Raw genomic sequence first — 23,701 nt, 5'->3', positions numbered from 1 at the left:
TAATCCGTATGTTTGGGCCCATCAGACTGTGTGGTGTTTATAAAAATTATAATTCATTTTATGATGCATGAGAATAAAAGCGGCCTGAGAACCGAACCTTGTGGAACACCATGTGATAAATCATGTTTCCAGAAACAGCCTTTCAGAAAGACATTAAACTGTTTAAAAAACGCAGTGTAGTATTTAACAGTAATCTATTGTATCAAATGCTGCACTTAACCTAACCTGTCATACAAACCAGCTAATTTTTTCATGAATATTATTTTCATCTAACAGTGCATTTAGCTTGACCTCAACATTTAAAATATTTTAATAAACCATGATACACTAGCTAAAATGGAAAAATATTAAAGACCCTCTGGAGGAGAACTAATTCAGTAACTTTGATGGTTATTTCGACAGTGAAAGGAAACACAGCAGACCACATCAAGGGCCATAAGAGGGGATATTTCTTTATTTTGAAATTTTCTTTATCATTACACAGCACATGTAATCACTCCATGCAAAAACACACACTGAGACCTCAGAGAAAAGTGTCTCAGCCCTCAACACAAGGCCTCTTTCCATGAATTTGTAGTTCATTTCTGTCGTACGATTTCTTTGGCTCTCAGATGAAGTATGTTGCTCCTCATATACTCACATGACCTTAAGAGTAGTTTGATCATTTAGGCTACATTTTCACCAGATTCACACTGAAATCTGACAATTTGATCTATCGAACTTTCCTACATCTGACTTTTAATTTTCATACAGCATGTCTGTGCTGTTTTTTGGCAATTCATTGCGAACAGGTTGCATTCCTTAAGTTTTTATGTAATTGTAGCCTTTCTTATTACAGTTTATTAAGTATTAGAGCAAGGCACAAACATGCTTTTTTTATTTTCGTTTCAATATTTCTTGACGTACTGTATCAGGTGTCAAATGTAGTCACACTTTGAAGAGTTACGGCAGATATTCATGTCTTACTGGTGTATCAATGTGTGTCTTCCATGAATATGAATATAAACCACAGAATCCTGATTCCTCGGGTCATTCACTCTTGGGTGGTTTTGTTAGGATGCTTTTGGCTGTGTAAGATGTAGTTGCACTTTGGAGATTAAAAAAAAGTTATTTTACAACAGTTTCTTCAGGTCGTTTTTTGTTTTTTTTTTGGTTTTAGATCCTTTAACACAAAAATACATAGATTGATAACGAACTACAGCATAAAACGTTGGTAACACCTTACAGTAAGGTTTCATCTGTTTACATTGGTTAACTACATTAGTTAACATGAACTAACATTGAAACATACTCTAAAGTATTTATTAATTCTAATTATTAATTTCAATATTTAATAATACATTATTAAAATAAAAAGTTGTTTCTGTCCTTTTTAATGGATCAGACCAAACATGAACTAACACTGAACAGTTGTATTTTTATTGACTAACAACACAGATAATTACATATTCTAACGTATTTCTCATTGTTCATTCATGTTAATTAATGCCTAAACTAATGTTAACTATCGGGTCCTTATTGTAAAGTGTTACTGAAAGTTATTATAAAAATTGTATCCAATGGCTGTATTAATTTTATTTTAAAGCAGTTTTTGATCTGTTTTTGATCTGACTTGGTTTGTCTGTAATCTTTGGTTTGTCTAGCTGTTTGTTTATTAATATTCCTTGTGTTATTTGGTTATGAGCGGCACAGCTTGTACTTCAGTTAGTTCTCTGAATATTTCCGATTTTAATTCATCAACTGATTCACTCTGAATAGCAGTTAAATGAATCAGGTGAATATGTGTGTGTGTGTGTGTGTGTGTTTAACTAGCAGGGCAGGTGAGAGGTTGAACTCCTTTGAGCTCCAGAACTTTGTTCATCTGGACCTCCAGAGTCTTCCCAGCTTTAGTGATCTTCACATTTCTCATGCAGCCTTTAAACGGTGTGTTTATAGTGAGTCCAAACTGCTTCAGACCCTCTGCAACAAACACACACAAACAAGATATCAGTGATTTATCTGACGCTTTCAGAAAACATTCAAACTGATCAAATTATGTGAATGTTTCTGTCTGCTAAGATGAAAAATAAACAACCATTCTAGTTCAGTGTATACATTATAATAAAAACTGAAACCGTTAATTGTCTGTTCCTAATTTCAAGTGTGTTGAAATGTTCAATTTTCCAGAACTTCTGTATTTTAGGATTGTCCCCAACTCGGACTTCTAACTTCTCCTCTGTAATGCATTTCCAAAGAGTTCAAATCAAAATAATTCTACTTTTCCTAAAAAGCTTAAAAAAATATTTTCATCATATAGGTATTTTCAATGCATCATATTTTCAAAGTATTTGATATCTGTAAATGTTATGTTTTATTAGCAACTGCTGTTCCCAGTACTGCTGTTATGAGCATCACACTGAGCTTTTCTTTTTGTTTATGATGTTGCAGAACGATGGATTGAAGACCAGAAATGTCATGAAATTTAAAAATGTTGTGATTTATCATGATCTGACAGAAGCTATATGTGTCATCATTTGAGATTTTTAATCAAATAATTTTTATTTCTTTCTATTTTAAATTACTATTGCCTGTTAGCTTGTTAATAACTCCCACGGCGAGTCATGAATGAATGTTTGAACATTCTTAACAATGACACCAAGGCAACAGAGTTTGATTGACGTACCGGGGTATCCGCCCACATACACAGGGTCATTAGTATCGGCGGAGGCAGAGCGGACCTCTGGACTCGCTGCCTTGGACTTCTTGCCGTCTACAACGAGCTCCAGGCGGTGCTTCAGCTTGTGGGCGGAGACAGTGTGCCACTGTCCATCACAAAGCCCCGCCTCCGGATCCGGCTCATATACGGCTGTGAAGCGCCCCACTCCATTATCAGCATGGAATAAAAGCTACAGCAACAAACACAGACACTCTTATTGACAAACTCATATAAAGACAAAACTTTACAACCCCCTCTGTGGAACTGAAAATGATTAAATTGAGACCCCTCTTTCGTACCTTTCCGTTGACAAGTTCGATACCCAGTCCGTCCATTTTCTGGCTACTGACGCCGAACAGAACGCCGCTGCTCTGCGCCGTCCTGAACTCAAGATCCACGGACACGTCGTTACCCACTCGATATGAGTCCACTGTACACACACACACACACACACACACACACACACACATTACATTTCTATGTATGTCAGAATTCAGAAGTCAGAAAGAGCTTTATTGCCAAGTATGTTTGCACATACAAGGAATTTGTTTTAGTGTCACAAGCTTCCAGTACACAGAGACAACAACAACAACACAAATAATAAAAAATAAGATGTGAATAAAATGCACATATGTATAAATATAAATAAAATAAATTGTACAGGTGTGCCATAGATAAAATAGAATATGAATAGAATAAAAAATAAAGTTAATATATATTATTATATTAATAAATAATATTAATATATTTGTGTTACATAGAGAATTGTGTGTTGTGTTTTGCAAAAAGTGTTTTATGAAGTAAATTAGCATCTGGTTTTGCGGATTTGGTGTGTGCTTCTGCTGTTTGAGTGTCAGCTTTCAGAAATTGTGTGACAAGTAAAGATTGTGTGTGTAAGCAGTTGAAAAAAAAACTGTAACGATAGCTATAAATGACCGAAGTGGATCCTCACCAGCTTTAGCATAGCCTGTGCCATCAAAATAAGTCCCTTTTTCTGGGTTGGCGAAGCAGGAGCCCACGCGGTAGCTAGATGTGGGTTTCTCCATGTCCAGCGGCAGATTCATCATCTTGAAGTTTCTAATGCAAGCGTCGATGCTGTACAGCACCTACAAAAGCACAGGCAGCATCAGACGGTGCCTCAAGCACCAGACTAAGGTGGCCTCAAAGAGTATTTGACTCTTCTGAATGTGTGAGTGGTTCTGTGCTCACCGGTCCGATGCGTTTGGTGGTGTAGTTGAGCGGTAAACCTCCCACATACAACATTCCCACCACATCCAGAATATCAGATTTCTTTGGGCTGGTGGTGTGTTTGGAGAAAAGGCCGTCAATCACCAAGAATCCTCTCTGATTCTCTCTCATCACACGGATCTACAAACAGAAAGAGAAGAAATCAACACTTGCTTGCTTTAACAGTAACACACACACACACACACACACACACACACACACAGTTATTCAAAACCTAAAGCTCTTCTTTCATGAGCTCCTATGTATATTTCTGTACACGACTGAAAGTAAATAATGAAAAAAAATCACGGTAAACATGAAAGCAAGATTGAAACCAAACTATTTTTTTTTTTTTTTTTTTTACTTGTAAGCATTTGTGGTTTTGAATACAGTATTACACAGTATGAAAGAACAGAAATACATCAAACGTGTAAGATCAAATCTGAGCGTACGCACGCTTTATAAATGAGGCCCCTGGTGTTTGAGTCAGGTTTCAGAAATTGTGTGACAAGTAAAGATTTTGTGTGTAAGCAGTTGAAAAAAACTAATATTCTGACCTTCACACACAAGTTCAAAAGTTTGAGGTTTGTAAGATCTTTTTAATGTTTCTGAAAAAAGTCTATTCTGCTTACCAAAGCTGCATTTATTTGATCAAAAATACTGTTTAATACTGACCCCCGACTGAGTCTGGTTTCTCTCAGGGTTTTTTTCTCCATTCTGTCTCGGAGGGAGTTTTGGTTCCTTGCCGCTGTCACCTCTGGCTTGCTCAGTTGGGGACACTTAATTTCTAGCGATTATCGTCGATTTGATTGCACAGATACTATTTAAACTAAACCGAGCTAGACAATGACATCTCTGAATTCAATAATGAAATGCCTTTAACTGAAAATTGAGTGTTTAATCTTATCATTATACATTACTGACACTCTATCCTCCAATTTGATACTGTTAAGTGCTTTGACACAATCTGTATTGTTAAAAGCGCTATATAAATAAAGGTGACTTGACTTGACTTGAATATCTATTAAACTGTAATTTATTTCTGTGATGCGCAGCTGTATTTTCAGCATCATTACTCCAGTCTTCAGCGTCACATGATCTTCAGAAATCATTCTAATATGCTGATTTGCTGCTCAAGAAACATTTCTGATTATTATCAATGTTGAATACAGTTGTGCTGCACAATAGTTTTGTGGAAACTTTTATTTTTCAGGATTCACAGGTGAATTTATTTTAAATAGAAATCTTTTGTAACATTATAAATGTCTTTACTGTCACTTTTGATCACTTTAATGCATCCTTGATGAACAAAAGTATTCATTTCTGTCAAAATAAATAAATCAATCAATTACAAAAACTATTTAAATGACAGCATGCTTGATGCTTGTAATGTGCTGGTCAAACATATTTGCATAAATTATGTATCTGGCCTAATTACGACCCATGCATCTTTTCTTTTATCCAGCTCATCACAGAATCAAAACACAACACTGGGTAACGCTTTAGAATACTGTTCTGTCGTTAATGAATAACTACACAGGAACAATTGTCTAATGCACTATTAACATTCTAGTAGTAACTACTATTAACTAACAAAAAACTCTGATTAATGATTTAGTAAGTGACAGCACTCAGTTGAAACTGGTAGTTCCGGCTTCCGGCTTCGCTACAGTTCGGACGCTCCTGCTTATTGCTCTGCGCTTCGCTCTCTATTTATGTACTTTTCTCAGATTTCTCTAAGTTTTTAACTTCAGCATATCAGCACAGTGCTCAAACAACACAGTTTTTAGAAAAAGAAGACTCTTTGCCTCCCACTGCCAGCAGTTTACATTCCGGAGATGGGAAAACACAGCTGCCTACATTCAAACAGACGAGAGAAAATGCCCCTTGTGGAATCTACTTGCTGCATGAACTGCCACAGACTTCTACAAAGGATTGCGGTTCTTGAAACAAAGTTACTTGCTGGACCTCCAAAACAGGTGGAACACACAGCAGATCGTCATCACGGACCCCCTCAGCATACAGCCGGTGAGTCCTGTGAATCTAGTGAATCTCAACAGTTTATACAAAGTGTAGAGGAACAAGCTGATCGACGGCACAAACCCAAAGGCACTCGAGACATCAGATTGTCACGAGTATCTCGTATTGCTGCGGTAGCATCCTCTACCCCAGATATGGCTATGACAAGACTTGTAAACACTGGCATTCTACAACCCCCTATACATCTTGAGAACCGATTTGAAGCATTAATGAATGTGGGTGAGGAATCCTCAAATGTGACAAAACATGGATCGAATCAGCCAGCAGCTAACATCGCTACTAACAGGCGCTCGAGGTCAAGCAGCAACTCAGCTCAGAGCGCAGCCGAGCCCAGGACTCTGATAGTGGGCGACTCTATTATCAGAGATATTCGGAAAGAGCAGTCAGAACTGCTTAAGAAGGATTTCAGTGAACTCTTTGAAACACTTCAAAGACTTGAAGTTCAGTCGTTCATCAGTGGACCACTCCCAACAAGGGGAACTAACATGTTTTCACGGCTGCTTGGGCTGAATACATGGCTACAAAGAACCTGCAGTACAAAAGGAGTCAACTTCATCGACAACTTCAATATTTTCTGGGGCCATAGACAACTGTTTAAACTGGACGGCCTCCACCCAAACAAACTTGGTGCAAGAGTCCTAAAGGGCAATATCTATTTCTCCCTCCATCATCCTTCAGTGGTGTGTGCCATTGAGGCCGAGTGGATTGGCACACACCACTGAAGGATGACGGAGGGAGAAATAGATATTGCCCTTTAGGACTCTTGCACTAAGTTTGTTTGGGTGGAGGCCGTCCAGTTTAAACAGTTGCACACACCTGGACAGAATATGAGTGACCACAGGACTTCATGTCAGCCTCAGAGTCATCTTGTGGCTGACACATCCCACAAGGACACTGATAATGCCATACAGCCAAAACAAGCTTTCCTCATGGAAACTATCCCGGCTGAGCCCTGCCCACAGAGCTCATCACAAACAGACTGTGACGTACTACAACAGCTCCAAGACTCAGCACCCAAGGACAACTATCTGGAAAACAGCCAGGGAAGCCAGGACAACATTTCACAGCCACCGGAAACACCAGAGCCAGAGCCCCGCTCACCAGACACACTATCCCTGTCTCCAGAATCTCCACTTCTAAGCTTCTCACAGAAAATGGAGGAACTGGTGTATGCTGGGACCAAACTCTCCCACTCGTTCGTTGCAAGCCCCCAGATATCAACTAAAAAACGGCGGGCCCCACAACCACCAAAGACTTCATACCCAGCTCTCCCTCCTCCTCCTGTGAGAGCTCTTCGACCGCTGCCACAACGCCAGGGCCCAAACCCTCCTCCATCGGCTGTAGGTGAACCAAAACAACTGATAACAACTCTCAGTGATATGTGTCGGGTCCCCGCCATATTAGCAGCAACATTCACAAATGTTCACAGAACAAGCGGGAACCCAGTGTGCCTGTAGCTTTCTCTATCTCTGTTTTATCACGTGATAGAAAGTCTAAGGCCTTCTCGAGCCGCACGGCTGACCCAGCTAATCTGCGGCCTATAATGCGTCAATCTAAGATTGCTATAGAGACAAAATGTAATTCCATCAAGTTAGCATTTTTAAACATTCGCTCACTAAAAAATTAATCATTTCTGATCAATGATTTAATAACCACAAACAACCTGGATTTTATGTTTCTAAATGAAACATGGCTTGAAGACAGCTGCAGTGCAACAGTCCTCAATGAAACAGCCCCTCCTAACTTTAATTTTACAAGTGTCTGCAGGACTGTTAGGAGAGGTGGAGGTGTAGCTGCTCTATTTAAAGATGTTTATCAATGCAAGCAAGTGTCATTTGGTCAGTATTTGTCCTTTGAATATCTAGGTATTGTGCTGAAAGGTGCTCCACACATTCTGTTTATCATTATTTACAGGCCTCCAAAATACTCTCCAGCCTTTGTTGAAGAGTTCACAGAACTGTTATCAATGATTTCCTCAGAGTTTGACTGTTTTACTATTGCAGGGGATTTTAATATTCACATAGATAATGCAGAAATCAAAACTGCAAAAGAAATTATAACTGTTTTAAACACTTTTGATCTGACCCAGCATGTGCATGGACCAACACACAATCGTGGACACACTTTAGATTTACTCATCAGTAGAGGTCTAAACATTTCATCCATTGTTATTAAGGATGTTGCACTATCTGATCACTTCTGTATTTTCTTTGATATATTGATCTCTGTTACCACTGAATCTAGATCTGTCTCTGTCAGAAAGAGATGCATTAATGAGAACACTAGTGCGCTATTTATGAAGACTATATCTTTAACACCAAGCATTTCTGCAGACTCTGTTGATCTTCTCCTGGATTCATTTAACTCAAAAGTTAAGAATGTTATTGATGATATTGCTCCGGCAAGGGTCTGCAAGAAGAATGGCAGACAAAAATCACCATGGAGAAAATCAACAGCAGTTCAGAGTATGAAAAGACAATGCAGAAAAGCTGAGCGGATGTGACGAAAGACAAAACTTGAAATTCACTATAGCATCCATAAAGACAGCCTTCATGCTTTCAATGTGGAGCTAGCCACAGCTAGACAGACCTTCTTCTCAAACCTTATAAACAGTCACTTAAACAAGTTTTAAACAACACTCTTTTTGCTACTGTGGAGAGACTGACAAACCCCCCAAGTCAGATTCCCAGTGAAATGCTCTCCGACAGTAAATGCAATGAGTTTGCTTCCTTCTTTTCTGAGAAGATCAATAATATCAGAAAGGAGATTGGCATATCTAGTTTTGCAGAGGTCACGCAGATTCGACTGCAATTTCAAAAAGAAGTGACTATGTCTGTTTTTGAAGTAACTGATTGCAAAATTTTGAAAGAAATAGTACAGCACCTTACATCGTCAACATGCTATCTTGACACACTTCCCACATCTTTTTTCAAAAGTGTGCTTAACTGTTTAGAAGTAGATCTCTTAGAAGTAGTGAACGCTTCACTTCTTTCTGAGACTTTTCCAAACTCCCTGAAAACTGCAGTTGTTAAGCCCCTTCTGAAAAAGCGCAATTTTGATAACACAATATTGAACAACTATAGACCAATATCAAATCTTCCTTTCATAGGTAGGATTATTGAAAAGGTAGTTTTTAATCAGCTGAACAACTACTTAAACTCAAATGGATACCTGGACAATTTTCAATCTGGTTTCCGAGCACATCACAGCACAGAGACCGCGCTTATTAAGATAATAAATGATATTCGCTTCAATTCTGATTCTGGCAAAATATCAGTTCTGGTACTACTAGATCTTAGTGCTGCGTTTGACACTGTCGATCATAACATACTTCTAGAGAGACTGGAAAACTGGGCTGGGCTTTCTGGGATGGTACTCAAATGGTTCAGTTTATACTTAGAAGGGAGAGGTTATTATGTGAGTATAGGAGAGCATAAGTCTAAGTGGACGTCCATGACATGCGGAGTCCCACAAGGCTCAATTCTTGCACCGCTCTTGTTTAGCCTGTATATGCTCCCACTAAGTCAAATAATGAGAAAGAACCAAATTGCCTATCACAGCTATGTTGATGATACGCAGATTTACCTAGCCTTATCTCCAAATGACTACAGCCCCATTGACTCCCTCTGCCAATGCATTGATGAAATAAACTGTTGGATGTGCCAGAACATTCTTCAGTTAAACAAGGAGAAACTGAAGTCATTGCATTTGGAAACAAAGATGAAGTTCTCAAGGTGAATGCATATCTTGACTCTAGGGGGTCAATCAACTAAAAACCTAGTAAAAAATCTTGGGGTAATTCTGGAGACAGACCTTAGTTTTAGTAGTCATGTCAAATCAGTAACTAAATCAGCATACTATCATCTCAAAAACATTGCAAGAATTAGATGTTTTGTTTCCAGTCAAGACTTGGAGAAACTTGTTCATGCCTTTATCACCAGTAGGGTGGATTATTGTAATGGTCTCCTCACCGGCCTTCCAAAGAAGACCATTAGACAGCTGCAGCTCATCCAGAACGCTGCTGCCAGGATTCTGACTAGAACCAGAAAATTTGAGCAAATCACACCAGTCCTCAGGTCCTTACACTGGCTTCCAGTTACATTTAGGATTGATTTTAAAGTACTTTTACTCGTTTATAAATCTCTAAATGGCCTAGGACCTAAATACATTGGAGATATGCTCACTGAATATAAACCTAACAGACCACTCAGATCATTAGGATCCAGTCAGTTAGAAATACCAAGGGTTCACACAAAACAAGGGGAGTCTGCTTTTAGCTATTATGCTGCCCGCAGTTGGAACCAGCTTCCAGAAGAGATCAGATGTGCAAAAACATTAGCCACTTTTAAATCCAGACTCAAAACTCATCTGTTTAGCTGTGCATTTGTTGAATGAGCACTGTGCTACGTCCGAACTGATTGCACTATGTATAATCATTTTCTATTTTTAAACGTTTTAAATTCTTTTTAAATCAATTTTTAAATCACTTTGTTTTTATTGTTGTGATTATTATTATTTTTAATTCCTTGTTATTTTTAATGACTATTTCACTTCCTTTTATGTAAAGCACTTTGAATTACCACTGTGTATGAAATGTGCTTTATAAATAAACTTGCCTTGCCTTGCCTAGTTCACTATTAGCTAATCAATAACTACTATTTTTTTCATATATCCTGGAGAACTACTAAGAACTACTGTATATAGGTTCATAATTAATATGAATTATGCATAATGAACAATTAATTCTAAAATGAAGATCTTGGTAACCCACTAGTAATGACTCAAGTATTACCAAATCCTTCTAAAGGACCTTCTAATTACTTGGATCAGTATTCTAAAGTGAAAATCATGATAACTCCCTAATATTGGTTGACGTCATTGTAAGCTTTTGAGATATATGTAAGGTTTTGGATAGTAATGACTCAAGTGTTGATCTTCTAAAGTGAAGATCACAGTAATCCACTAGTAATGATTTAAGTGTTACCAAATCTAGCAAAATGAATTACTAACCAGGACCTTACAAAAACCTTAAAAGTTTACAATAATTTCAGTCATTACTAGGGAGTTATCACGATCTTCACTTTAGAATACTGATCCAAATAATGAGTAATTCCTTGTGAAGAAGTTGGTAATACTTGAGTCATTACTACTAGGTTACCATGACCTTCACTTTAGAAGTAATTATAAATTATGCATTATTCATATTAATTATGAACCTGTATACAGTAATTCTTAGTAGTTCTTGGGGAGGTATGAAAAAGTAGTAGTTACTGATTAGCTAATAGTGAACTACCACATTAGACTAAGCACTATTACTTACTAATTCATTAATCAGAGTTTCTTGTTAGATACTAGTAGTTACTAGAGTGCTAATATTGCGTGTGTTCTTGTGTAGTTATTCATTAAAGTGCCCCTATTATGGATTTTTGAAAATGAGCACAGCTGTAACACAGCTGAAAGTGAATTAAAACATCCTTCAAAGTTTTAAATCTGAAAGTGCACCGTGTATAAAGTTGTCTCTCAAAAGAAAGAAAGCCTTAAAAATAGCTGTTTCCCCGGTAATGCTGTACACAAAGCACCGCGCTCACAAACACTGCTTTATCAGGCATTACAGGCGAGATGAGATGAAAATGAGACCAATCGACCAATCACCGCAGATTAGAGTCACGCAAAGGAGGGGTTTGGGAAAAAATCATTTGGGAGTCATTGAGCAAGTAAGGTGAAAATAAATGCATATTATAAGACAATGACAGTGTTTTTTGACCTTGCATGCATGTCAACCTGTTGTTGGGGACTCCCAAAACCAAAATATGAACCTTTCATTACCCATAATAAGGGCACTTTAATGATGGAACAGTATTCTAAAGTGTTTCCCAATATTGTATCCAGATGAGCCAAAATCTTTAAATTCTGCGTGCTGTGAAACAGGTCAGGGAGTGAGAGGGGTCAAAGGCCAGACGCTCTGACCTTGTGCCACTGTCCGTCGTTGATGATGCGCGGCACGCTGACGGAGGTGTTGCCGCTGCCCAGATCGTAGCTCAGGTGAGCCATTCCCTCCTTCAGCTGGATGGTGGCGAAGTCAGCGTGGTTTATTCTGGCCATGTAGAACACCAGCCCAGAGGCTGCTTCTGTGCGTATGTCGAACTCGATGATCAGCCTGAGGAGCAGACACAGATGCATGAGGAGGAGGATGAAGATGGCGATGAAGATGATAACTGACACTCACCTGTTCTTCACCTTTCTGTCGTCAAACTCAAAGGCCATGTGACTGTTTCTGGATAGACCAAACTGTTTGGCCAGTTCCAGCACAACAGGCTCTGCCTCTGCTGCGCACGACACCTGTGTGATTGGACAGAGCAGATGTCAATCAAACGCTGCATATTACAAAATTCACTAAGACTTTTTAGTATACAAGCATACACTACTTATAAATAATTTGCTAACTAGTTAATTCACAATTTAGCAACTGTAGTCTCTACACTGTTAATGCATTAATTCCCTACAGTATACAAACAGTCACCGTAATATACAAATTGTTATTGTTTGATTAGCTAATATGTAAACAGTCAGATCATATTTCTATCATTTTTCTTTCTTATCCTAAACCTAATGTAAATGTAATGTAGTTCAACAAATGGGATCTCAACAGCTCTACAGATGTGCCAATGTTTATAAATCCATATTTAATCAATGAATATTGAATTTATGAAATTAATCAGCTGATTCTATTGAATTTGTGACGAGATTCTGTTTTCAAGCACATTTAATGCAGCTGACTCATTAACTTAAGAGAAGGCGAGAGAAGTTTTGGTTTAGAGAAAGGAGAGCAAAATTATTTATGTAACAGAATATTGTAAAAATATTTGTCACTGTACATTTTTTTCTGCCTATTATGATTTTATTATATTTGTTTTTAAAAGGTTTGGGAACAGGGTTAAAGGATCTAAAATATATATACAGTTCATGAAAACATTAAAAATGGATTATTAATAGTAAAAGACTGTAATGTTTACGTATGAAGTGAAATTATACATTTATGCTTAACATACTTGTCAACATTTGAGGAACACTTGCTAATTTGTTAGTTAGAGTGAATGAATGAAGAACTTACTTTTTGAACAGTATATAGGCTATTAATGTATTAACAATGTAGAGACTACAGTTTATAAACTATGAACTATAAAAGCTTGCAAATTATTTAGCAGTGCTTTGTTACTCTATACTTAGTATAATGTGTTCATGTAAATTCTGACCCACCAAAACGTTTAACTCAAGATGGCAAGTGTTGTCTCTAACAAGACAGAAAGGTTTGAGTGCTGTTTTATAAAGTACAGGCAGTAGATGGAGCCAGAGAACAGCTGATGGAGACTTACCGCAGTCACAACACATTACTGCACTCATTTCATCAGCATTCAGTTTTCATGTGAGAACGAGGAGCTTGTTGAACAATGAAACATACTGTGACTCAGAAATCAAAACTTCCTCCAAAAACAAAGCTGCAGAAGCAGCACAAGCAGCATAAAGCAGACGAAAGCTCACTGCCGGCCGTCAGTCACAGGATAAATGTGCATCTGAATGGAGGAACTGCAATATTCACACTATCTCTGATATCTGTGTGTGTGTGTGTGTGTGTGTGTGTGTGAGAGAGCAGGTTAATACCACGGCGTCTTTGACACGGGTGGGTGTGTCTGGGATGGGCGTGGCCTCAGCGAGGGGCGTGGCCTGAGAGCAGCAGAGTGACAGCAGCAGAAAGAGACAGATCGTGAAGACAGAAGAGCTCAGGTGAAGCCAGTGATTTTTTCAGCATCAAAGCATTATGGTGCATGAAACATGAAAAACAAGAAACATGATTTCCCCCGATTTGTTTCAGAGTGTTAAAAATGTGATGTAATCGTCAATGTAATCATTTTCGTTTTGTCAAAAACCCCATCTTTGACTAATGAAATTCCACAGATGTGTGACTGTCAGAAATTCCTCTTCCTTTCATTTCAGTTCAACATGTGACCAATTCAGATTCACATTCATGATCATGATTTTTGATCATGTTTGATCATGATTTCGGCCTAAAACGTCTGCTTTTTCATATATCACATAGGCCAGTATTAACATAACAGATTACTTAACTCATAAAAAAAATAAAATAATAAAATCCAATCTCACAGCACATTTAGGCTTTATACATTTTGTTTTTTTCAAATGGGTTGTTACTATGTGTTATATGCACATGTGTAATAGACAACAAATAATTTTTTCTTCAAATGTGACATAACTGAACATATTTTCTTGGATTGATATGTATGTAAATATGTGGTAACACTTTACAATAAGGTGTCATTTGTTAACATTAGTTAATGTACTAACTAACTTGAACAAACAATGAACAATACATTAATTGCACTATTTATTAATCTTTGTTAATGTTAGTTAATAAAAATAGTTGTTCATTGTTTGTTCGCAGTGCATTAACTAATGTTAACAAACACAACTCGTGATTTTAATAATGCATTAGTAAATGCTGGAATTAATATTAACTAAGATTAATAAATGCTGTAGAAGTATTGTTCATTCTTAGTTCATGTTAACTAATGTAGTTAATTAATGTGAACTAATGAACCTTATTGTAAAATGGTTTAAAACATATATTTATATTTTAAGATATTCTTTAAAAATATATATAAAAAAAGATGTACTAAAAATTTGTACTAAATATATTTTATAATATACATTTTCAAATACATAAAAAATGTATTTATAAGCACCACACAGATTCATGTACAGCAGGAAACAGCTCACTGCACCTACATTGCCCAAAATAAATGTAAAATCACACTGCAAAAAATTATTTTCTAGTATAAATATCTACAAATTCAGGAATTAAGATGTGTTTACTTGACAAGTAAAATTACTCTATTATGTTATTAAGTTAGTTTTTACTTAATACAATTAATACATATCTGCCAATGGGGTAAGACAAATAATCTTAATTCAAAGGCTAAACAAGATTACATTTCTTGCCCCATTGGCAGATATTTTTACTTGTTTGAAGCAAAAACTAACAAAATTTGGATATTTTATGCATTGCAGTGGCAAATAATGGTGCAAACCATTTAGAAGCAGGCATTGGTCCAACAAAGCACCAATCACATCAGCCAAAGGACTAAATTTATGAGTAAAGTTAACTAAATAAAACACTTTACAATAACATTAACATTAGTTAATGCATTAGGTATAATGAATTGCCAATGAACAATACTTATTTGACTTTCTACATATGCTAATACATTTTTAACATTTGTAAAAGTTGTATAAATTGTAAATTTATACATAGATTCATGATTTCTAATGCATGAAATAACATTAATTAATATTAATCATTTTATTTCAGTTCTACCAAGTGTCTGCTATTTTGAAAAGCACAATATGGTCACCCTACTATAAGTGCCTTACATATATCTCATTAGAATTAATGAAGTAAATGAAGCACCTGTGAGAGTCAGACGTAATGAATGGGAAACAGTCTATAGACAGTGACTGCCCAGGAGACTGGCATGATTTCTAATGCTGTTAGCTTTAGCTCTGTCAGCTGAAGAGAAGATCTGTGTTAAAAGTAGCATGCAGTGCATGAACCACTGCTAAACATCATAGTGAAGTGCGGCACTGTGTTCATTTACATGTGAGCAGCTCATGATCTGTCAGTGTTTTCAGCGTCTCAGAACGTTTTGGTTCACGGTAAATGCTGCTTCACATCAACTTCGCCCCTGTTTGAGTTGCTTATAATGTGCAGTTTGGTTTGAAATATGCGCTAACCATTGTCAGACATAAATATTGGTATTTCATTTTTACAGAGTTTAAAAAAAAAAAATATATATATATATATTTTTTTACAGTACTAGAGAATAAAAATATTATTATTAAGTACTTGTTTTTTATTTTATTTTTCCATTAAAAATGACAATATTTCTTATATGTGAGCCTGGAGCACAAAAGCAGTCATAAGCAGCACAGCTATATTTGTAGCAATAGCCAACAATACATTGTATGTGTCAAAATTATCCATTTTTATTTTATGCCAAAAATCATTAGGATATTAAGTAAAGATCATGTTCCATGAAGATATTTTGTAAATTTCCTATCATAAATATAGCAAAACTTAATTTTTGATTAGTAATATGCATTACTAAGAACTTCATTTGGTCAACTTTAAAGGAGATTTTCTCAATATTTAGATTTTTTTTGCACCCTCAGATTCCAGATTTTCAAATAGTTGTATCTCAGCCAAATATTGTCCGATCCTAACAAACCATACATCAATGGAAAGCTTGTTTATTCAGCTTTCAGATGATTTATAAATCTCAATTTAAACAAATACCCTTATTACTGGTATTGTGGTCCAAGGTCACATTTTAATTTTAATAATAGTAATAATATTTAGCAGATGTAGTATAAATAATTCATTATTATTATTAATTATGGATATATTTTTGTCCAAATTGTGTAGCCTTACAAACAAGCACAAGCTTAAAAAACATTTTAAATAACAATTGCAATTTTTAACACAAACAAGTAAGTAAATAATTTTTTTTGTTGTTGTTGTTTTTTTGCAAATTGTGCAGCCCTAAATTTGAGTTAAAGCTGCCTCAGCAACACAGACCCTAAAATGGTCAAAGATAATGAATTTAGCTCTTAGTGTTTACATGCAAACAAGAACGTTACAGGAGAAATGACTCCATTGTGTACTTGTGTCCCAACATTTTCAACATACACACAAAAATCTGGACTTACCCATCACCAGCAGAGCACAAACTTTCACTGAGTAGTGCAAGTATGGGAACTGGGATGCGGTCAGTCTTATACTAAAGGAATCACACATGACTCTCTACCCACAATGCATAGGTTAGGACGTACCGTGGAGGCTGGTGGTGGAGGCCGAGCTGCTTCTGTAGGCTTCAGAACTGGTTTGAGAGGAGCCTCTTCCTCTGCCTCCTCCTCTTCCTCAGGGGTCTGGGGCGGGGGTGGGGGCGGGGCCAGGTCAGGACACTGCCCAATCTCTGCGTTCTCAAAGGCCACGGGCTGAGAGAAATCCACGGGCCTGTTTCATTGACAGACACAGACACAACACACAGCCGCTCATGAGGGAACGATGACACAACGTGACTCCAATCAGGTGAATAATGAACACGCTTATGAGCAAGGACAGACTCATTTAAATGACTCTGGTAGAGGGCAATGGGGTTCGCGCTAGTGGAAAAGACGCACAGCATACTGGCAGAGATTCATACTCCTCATTAGAGCAAGAAAAACTGTGATTATTAATGTCATACAGCGTTTAGCTTATGACTGCACCTCAAAACTGCACTGGAAGGAAAACAAGACCTTTAATCTACAGCCACGGGAGGCTGGAAAAAATGGGTCAATGTTTACACCAGTCGCTGGTGTGTACAAGTCACTACAGCACAGTCCAGTCATGACATATTGCAGTGAAATGTGCACTGGAGGTCGGCGCATTTATCTTGGGCTGTTAAAGGTGACCTCGAAAAGCTTGGAAGACTTGCTAACGTCTCTGCCTTGCTATTATCTGTACAACAGAAAGGTGTGACGTGCCAACATTACTGTTAAGTCTGGTGCTAAGACAGAACAAAAAAACTAGTTTAAAGGTTCTCATCACAACCAAAAAGGGGTTTAAAGCCTAATGTCATTGAATCCTGAGCAACTGATGGGGCACAGGGTTGCCAGGTCTGCGACACAAAACCAGCCCAACTGCATTTTTCTGCGATTATCCCCTCCATCTGAATCACGTTCCAGCATAAAAGTAACCAAATTCCACGGGAAAACCACAGACTTGGCAACACTGATGGGGAAGTTGTTAGGGACTGTAGCGTTATGTGATTTAAAGTTATAGTTCATCCAAAAATTAAATTGCAAATCTGCATGACTTACTTTCCTCTGTGGAACAAAGATATTTTAAAGAATGTTTCAACAACAAAAAACACTGGATGGACAAGATATCTCATCACAAGTACGTGAATTGTTTCTTCTCTTAACTTTCCTCAACGGAAAGGTCACCTTCGTTAGTTTACCTAGGAGTTTTTTTTTTCTTTTTCTCCAAAACTATTAAATGATTAAGCATTAATTTGCATTAAGCCATTGAAGGTGCAGTGTGTAATTTTGACAGCTGACAGCTGAAATGGGTATTGCAGTCCAAATTCAAAATATTGTTTTTCCCGCCCACCTCCCCAGACTCAGGTTGCCAGATTGAGGACACGCAACAGGAATGACCGCAGCTGACAATGATGAGATGAGCCTTACACTGATTATGTTTACAAGGACATCAGTAATCTAGTTATTTACTTTATTATAAATAAGAAAATATTATGATTAAGGTGTTTACATGAGTTGCTTTTAGAATATTCCTTTCATGTTCCCGTTTTACATGTTATAGTACATAGATCGATTAATGGCACACGTCATTACGTCACCAAGCGAAGCCATCCGAAGTCCCCTCCAGAATTTGACGTATCGACATATAGTTTGTCTTTGTTATGATGACATATACAGTTTTGGGTGTTGCATTTTTGAAAGTTTCAAGTGCAGTTAATTATTCTTCATACTTTACATGCAAACTCACGACAGTGTTGTGGAAGCCATGATCTTGTATTTGCCGTCAAACGGTGGACCACTGCCGTGCGTATCCTGTCGCAAAATGTGGTGAAAAGTCTTACACGACGGTAATGGTGTGATTAAGATGTGTACATGTCTATACTGCACTTCAATAATGCGACTAAAATAGGAATACTCCACGTCTTAATTCGATTTGTGTTTACATCGAGTAGGACTTTAGCCGGATTAAGGTAATCAAAAATCTCTGTTCACATGGTAGATTTTTAATCAGAGTATTGTCTTAATCGTGTTAAAATTGGAATATTGTTGTCCATGTAAATGTACTGATTGTAAGTTGATGAGTTCATCTACTCATGTTTTAATGGCTCTGGTCATAGAGATGTGATGGATGCCAAAGCTTTGTAGATCAAGAAGGATCTGTTATCTCTGACCCAATTCGTTTGTTTGCTTCCATGGCTGCAATACGCTGTGTTTTCCACCAACTGGCAACCTGGGGTGTCAAAATACTATTGGGTGAATTGGCAGTGGGCGGAGTCACACAGACCAAAACAAAAACAGACATTCTGACATGGAACGCACATTTCAAAGTAGAATAACTGGCTGTAGCATTGTTTTTCAAAGAAATAAGTATGTGACCTTAGCATGATGCCTAAATATCTGCAAATGTATAGTATTTTTATGCTTTAGTACGGTCAAATAATTACATACAGCACCTTTAACTCCTCCAAAAAACATGTATTTTTAACAGAGATGCGAGGTCATGATGTGTGGATGATGAGTTTGGACGTACACGGTGTTGATGAGAAGGTTCCAGATGCAGCCCTCAAAAGGCACGTTGGGCCGCTGTACACCTGTTTCTATGTCCGTCGGGATGCCTCCGATGAAGAGCCGATGGATTCTCAGAGGATGATCGTTGGGTAATGGCTGCTGGAAGGGTGGCTCTTCATCCACCTGCACAGTGAAAGATCTACACACACGTGCTCCATTAGTTTCAAAGAAGCCTGCATGGGAAACATGATGAGAGACACACAGAGCGAGAGAGGGTGGGCTTACGCTCCCGGGAGTCTTTGGATGCGCAGTGAGTGCTCTCTCCCATCATGCAGTATTCCCTTATCCACTTTTCTGAAAGCTCTGCGTGGATTCCTGCTGCCCGTGGACACCAGCACCTCCAGAGCCCCTTTATTCAGTTGCACAGACAGGAAGGGCTGCAGACACACAGACAAATGTGATGAGGCTTAAACTATTACTAATCACTTTTGTTACTAGTCACTATTGTACACAGTGTTAGTGACCTAAAAAATCCCACAACTCAAACTAATAAACTTCCATGTGCAGTGAATCAGGCATCTGGTTTGTAGTGTGGGAGAAAAAAAATCGATTCACCTAACTATCGTGATTCTTTTAAAACTATTTAAAAATCGATTGGTTTATCTCAGAATCGATTTATATTTAATTATTTTATTTTTCCTAAGAGGTGGTGGGGAGAAGTTACTGCTTTTATTCTGCATTAGATGACGTCATATACGTTTCAAGCTGGCGCGAGAAAGCAAAACAATGGCGAAGGGAGAGGATGAAACCTCTTCCAGAATTCTTTCTGCACCTTCACGTTTTGAATCCCAGCTGCTGGGAAAACATGACTAAACATGACTAAAACGGTATGCAAAGTAACATAGCACTTTATTTTATTTCAGAAAGTATTTTTTCTACTCATTTCTTCTCATTTTGTTGAACATTTGAACATTTCCCCTTAAAAAAATTATTTGATCCCCTGCTGATTTTGTACGTTTGCCCACTGACAAAGAAATAATCAGTCTATAATTTTAATGGTAGGTTTATTTTAACATTGAGAGACAACATTGAAAAAAAAACGCATTTCAAAAAAGTTATTAATTGATTTGCATTAATTGAGTCTATTTGACCCCTTCGCAAAACATGCCTTAGTAATTGGTGGCAAAACCCTTGTTGGCAATCACAGAGGTCAGACATTTCTTGTAGTTGGTCACCAGGTTTGCACACATCTCAGGAGGGATTTTGTCCCACTCCTCTTTGCAGATCCTCTACAAGTCATTAAGGTTTCGAGGCTGATGTTTGGCAACTCGAACCTTCAGCTCCCTCCACAGATTTTCTATGTGATTAAGGTCTGGAGACTGGCTAGGCCACTCCAGGACCTTAATGTGCTTCTTCTTGAGCCACTCCTTTGTTGCCTTGGCCGTGTCTTTTGGGTCATTGTCATGCTGGAATACCCATGCACGACCCATTTTCAATGCCCTGGCCCTGACGGTACATGGCCCCCGTCCATCGTCCCTTTGATGCGGTGCAGTTGTCCTGTCCCCTTCTTGAAATCTTGCTGATTGATAGGGGATCAAATACTTATTTGACTCATTAAAATGCAAATCAAGTTATAACTTTTTTGAAATGTGTTTTTCTAGATTGTTTTGTTGTTATTCTGTCTCTCAATGTTCCAATAAACCTACCATTAAAATTATAGACTGATCATTTCTTTGTCAGTGGGCAAACGTACAAAATCAGCAGAGGATAAAATAATTTTTTCCCCCACTGTAATAATCAAATGTTCAACAAAATGAGTAGAAAAAATACTTTCTGAAATAAAATAAAGTGCTATGTTACTTCAGGGCTTTGGTACTTGAACGTTTCATTGTTCAAGGTACTTTAAAATATAAACTGTGAAAGATGTGATGCATTGAACAAAAATCACAATAAATTGTAATATCGAAATCGCAACAGTTATATAATCGCAATACTCAATTATCGCAATATATATTGAATCGGCACACAAGTATCGGGATAGTATTGAATCGGCAGATTAGCGTATCATCCCAGCCCTACTGGTTTGTGCTACAGCCATGAATGATTCTTTAATTTATGTGTCATACTGTCAGCAATGCAACCACCAGAATACCATATAACAGACTACCCACTACATACCAACATGATAAAAAAACACTCAGAACACTACAGCAACCACATAGCAACACCCAAGCAACCACCTAGAGCAAACCACTTACTAAATATCAACATGACAAAAAACACTCAGAACACTACTGCAATTGTATAGCAACCATATAGCAATGCCATAAATAGCAACCACCTTAGCAACCACCTAGCAATACCCTAAAACAAGCCACTCACTACATACCAACATTATAAAGAAAAATACTGAGAACACTATAGCAACCACATAGCAACACCCTAGAATACAGCTAGAACACACAAAAACAAACATGCCACTAACCAAAAAAAATGGTTAGTCAACTGTGCTTAAAACACTCAGAACACCTTAGTAACATCCTAGCAACCATTCACAACACTCAATAAACTACATAGCAATGTACTACAAACACTAAGAACACCGTATCAACCCCCCAGAACACCCTAGCAACCTAAAATACCCTAGCAAGAACCAATGTGAAACTCTACACTTTAGCAATCACTCAGAACACCTTAGCAACTGAACAGTAATGCCCCAGAAATCATGCAGAATACCCCAGCAAACACCTAGAAATGCCTTAGCAACCAGCAAGAACACACAAACAACCTCCTAGCAATGCCCTAAACACTACTATGTTAACCGACTGTGCTAAAAACACAACAGCCTGACAACCACATGACAACGCCTTTGCAACAGAGTAGCAACTGTGTAAGACTCTAATCCACTCAGAATACCCCAGCAACCACCTAGCAACGCCCTAACAAATTCTTTGTTAACCGACTGTGCTAAAAACACACACAGCACCCTAGCAACCACATGATAATGCCCTGGCAACAGAGTAGCAACTGTGTAACACTCTAAACCACTCAAAAACACCCAAGCATTTTTGTGGTGAGCTTTGCAATCTAAGATAAAGCATTTCACCTTTCTTGATAATTTATGAAAATTCAGTCTAAAGATAAAAAGCTAAGTATTTTTGATAAGAATGGTACATTGAGACGTACTGAGGTTCAGAATGGCTCATAGTAATATATTCAGGGGGAGTGAGCTGAGGGCCGGTAATCAGACAGACGGCTCTGAGAGCACACACTCACGCTCTCCACGCTGCACTGGAATTGAGGAGAGCGATGCAAGAGCAGGATCCTCTCTCCGAGCCGATGGCGATGCGCACGCAGCGCAGGTGACCCTGGACTCGCCGTAAATTGGAGGAATGAATGAGGAGCGGTGGAGAAAACCCTTGGCCTCTCCGAAGCCGCACTCCCGCAAAATGACACCCACTTAATTTACGAGCAATAATGATTTTCAAAAGGTGGCGGTCCGGCACCCTCTCCCAGGAGGGTTATCGCAAATTGGACGCGATCCATCAAAACGGTGGCTTGTAAATCTATTTTTACAAACGGAGTATCACAGCGAGGTGAGAGAGGCGACTGCTTACTACGGATATGCCGCATAATTGATGTGCTGCCCCTGAGCTGGCGAGAGAGAAGGATGATGAAGACGTTACTGACAAAGATGTAGAAAGTCATATTTTAATTAAAATGATCACCGTGCCCCTGGCCTTTAGTCCACCTGGTAACAAAAAAAAGATCAACTTTTGTTTGCTGAAGGGTAGAGGCAATTACAAACCTGCCCGGATAATAAATCTCTTTTATGGGCTATGAGACCCCTGTAACCCCGTGGATTCATTATGATCTCATACTGAAGGCCGCAGCTCCCCGCACTTCCACTATTACCCATAATCACCTACCTAAGCGCTCAGACAGGCAAAAAGAATAGCATTGAACCGTCTCACACAGTCTCCTGTGTGTCTGTGTTTGCAATCAGCTGGAAGAAAGCTGGATTTCTCAAAACTACGCAATGCAGCTAACACTCAGGCTCAGTCATACCTACAGGAGTTTTGTGTTTTGTGGGGTTTAAAAGACAATTTTCAGTAATATTTTTAACTGCACTGACACTATCAGATGAGAACAAAATCGGAATTGAGCTGAATAATGACACTTACTTTGCAACATTGATACAGTTATTCAAGTGAACTGAATCAACACTGAACTAAATTGATCTGAATAATAACACTACTGTTTTCTGTAAAACTGCTTTACAGCTTGAATTGAATTTGTCTCATAACTGATGAACTTTACAACATTTATACTATTTTGTTTATTTGAACTATA

At 37.9% G+C, this 23,701-nt stretch overlaps 2 protein-coding genes across 7 annotated transcripts in view; one reads left to right on the top strand and one right to left on the bottom strand.

Moving 5' to 3' along the window:
• Positions 1–436: 436 nt before the first annotated feature.
• lama2 (laminin, alpha 2) overlaps positions 437–23,701 on the bottom strand; it is a 243,370-nt gene continuing 220,105 nt past the window's right edge. For 4 of the 5 annotated variants that reach the window (XM_058755242.1, XM_058755244.1, XM_058755245.1 and 1 more), the window contains 11 exons: positions 19,634–19,785; positions 19,371–19,547; positions 16,868–17,051; positions 13,622–13,684; positions 12,189–12,301; positions 11,930–12,119; positions 3,905–4,063; positions 3,648–3,801; positions 2,995–3,125; positions 2,663–2,885; positions 437–1,959 (listed from right to left, as the gene is read on the bottom strand). In XM_058755242.1, coding sequence (XP_058611225.1) covers positions 1,805–1,959; positions 2,663–2,885; positions 2,995–3,125; positions 3,648–3,801; positions 3,905–4,063; positions 11,930–12,119; positions 12,189–12,301; positions 13,622–13,684; positions 16,868–17,051; positions 19,371–19,547; positions 19,634–19,785 — 1,701 coding nt within the window. In that variant the 3' untranslated portion in view covers positions 437–1,804. The remainder of the gene's footprint in view (positions 1,960–2,662; positions 2,886–2,994; positions 3,126–3,647; positions 3,802–3,904; positions 4,064–11,929; positions 12,120–12,188; positions 12,302–13,621; positions 13,685–16,867; positions 17,052–19,370; positions 19,548–19,633; positions 19,786–23,701) is intronic. The other variant, XM_058755243.1, reaches the window with a different exon arrangement.
• LOC131526769 (protein VASP homolog) lies at positions 6,726–12,010 on the top strand. 2 transcript variants are annotated; one of them, XM_058755250.1, is made up of 2 exons: positions 6,726–7,302; positions 11,891–12,010. In XM_058755250.1, the coding sequence occupies exons 1-2, from the start codon at positions 6,790–6,792 to the stop codon at positions 11,900–11,902; spliced, it is 525 nt and encodes a 174-aa protein (XP_058611233.1). In that variant the 5' UTR covers positions 6,726–6,789; the 3' UTR covers positions 11,903–12,010. The 2 variants fall into 2 exon arrangements, with proteins under 2 accessions (XP_058611233.1, XP_058611231.1); XM_058755248.1 differs by having other exon boundaries at positions 6,726–7,306; positions 11,891–11,989.

Source organism: Onychostoma macrolepis, chromosome 20, assembly GCF_012432095.1.
Source record: "Onychostoma macrolepis isolate SWU-2019 chromosome 20, ASM1243209v1, whole genome shotgun sequence".
Taxonomy (NCBI): domain Eukaryota; kingdom Metazoa; phylum Chordata; class Actinopteri; order Cypriniformes; family Cyprinidae; genus Onychostoma; species Onychostoma macrolepis.
Note: the sequence above shows the minus strand (reverse complement) of the source record. Positions and strands in the feature narration are given on the sequence as shown.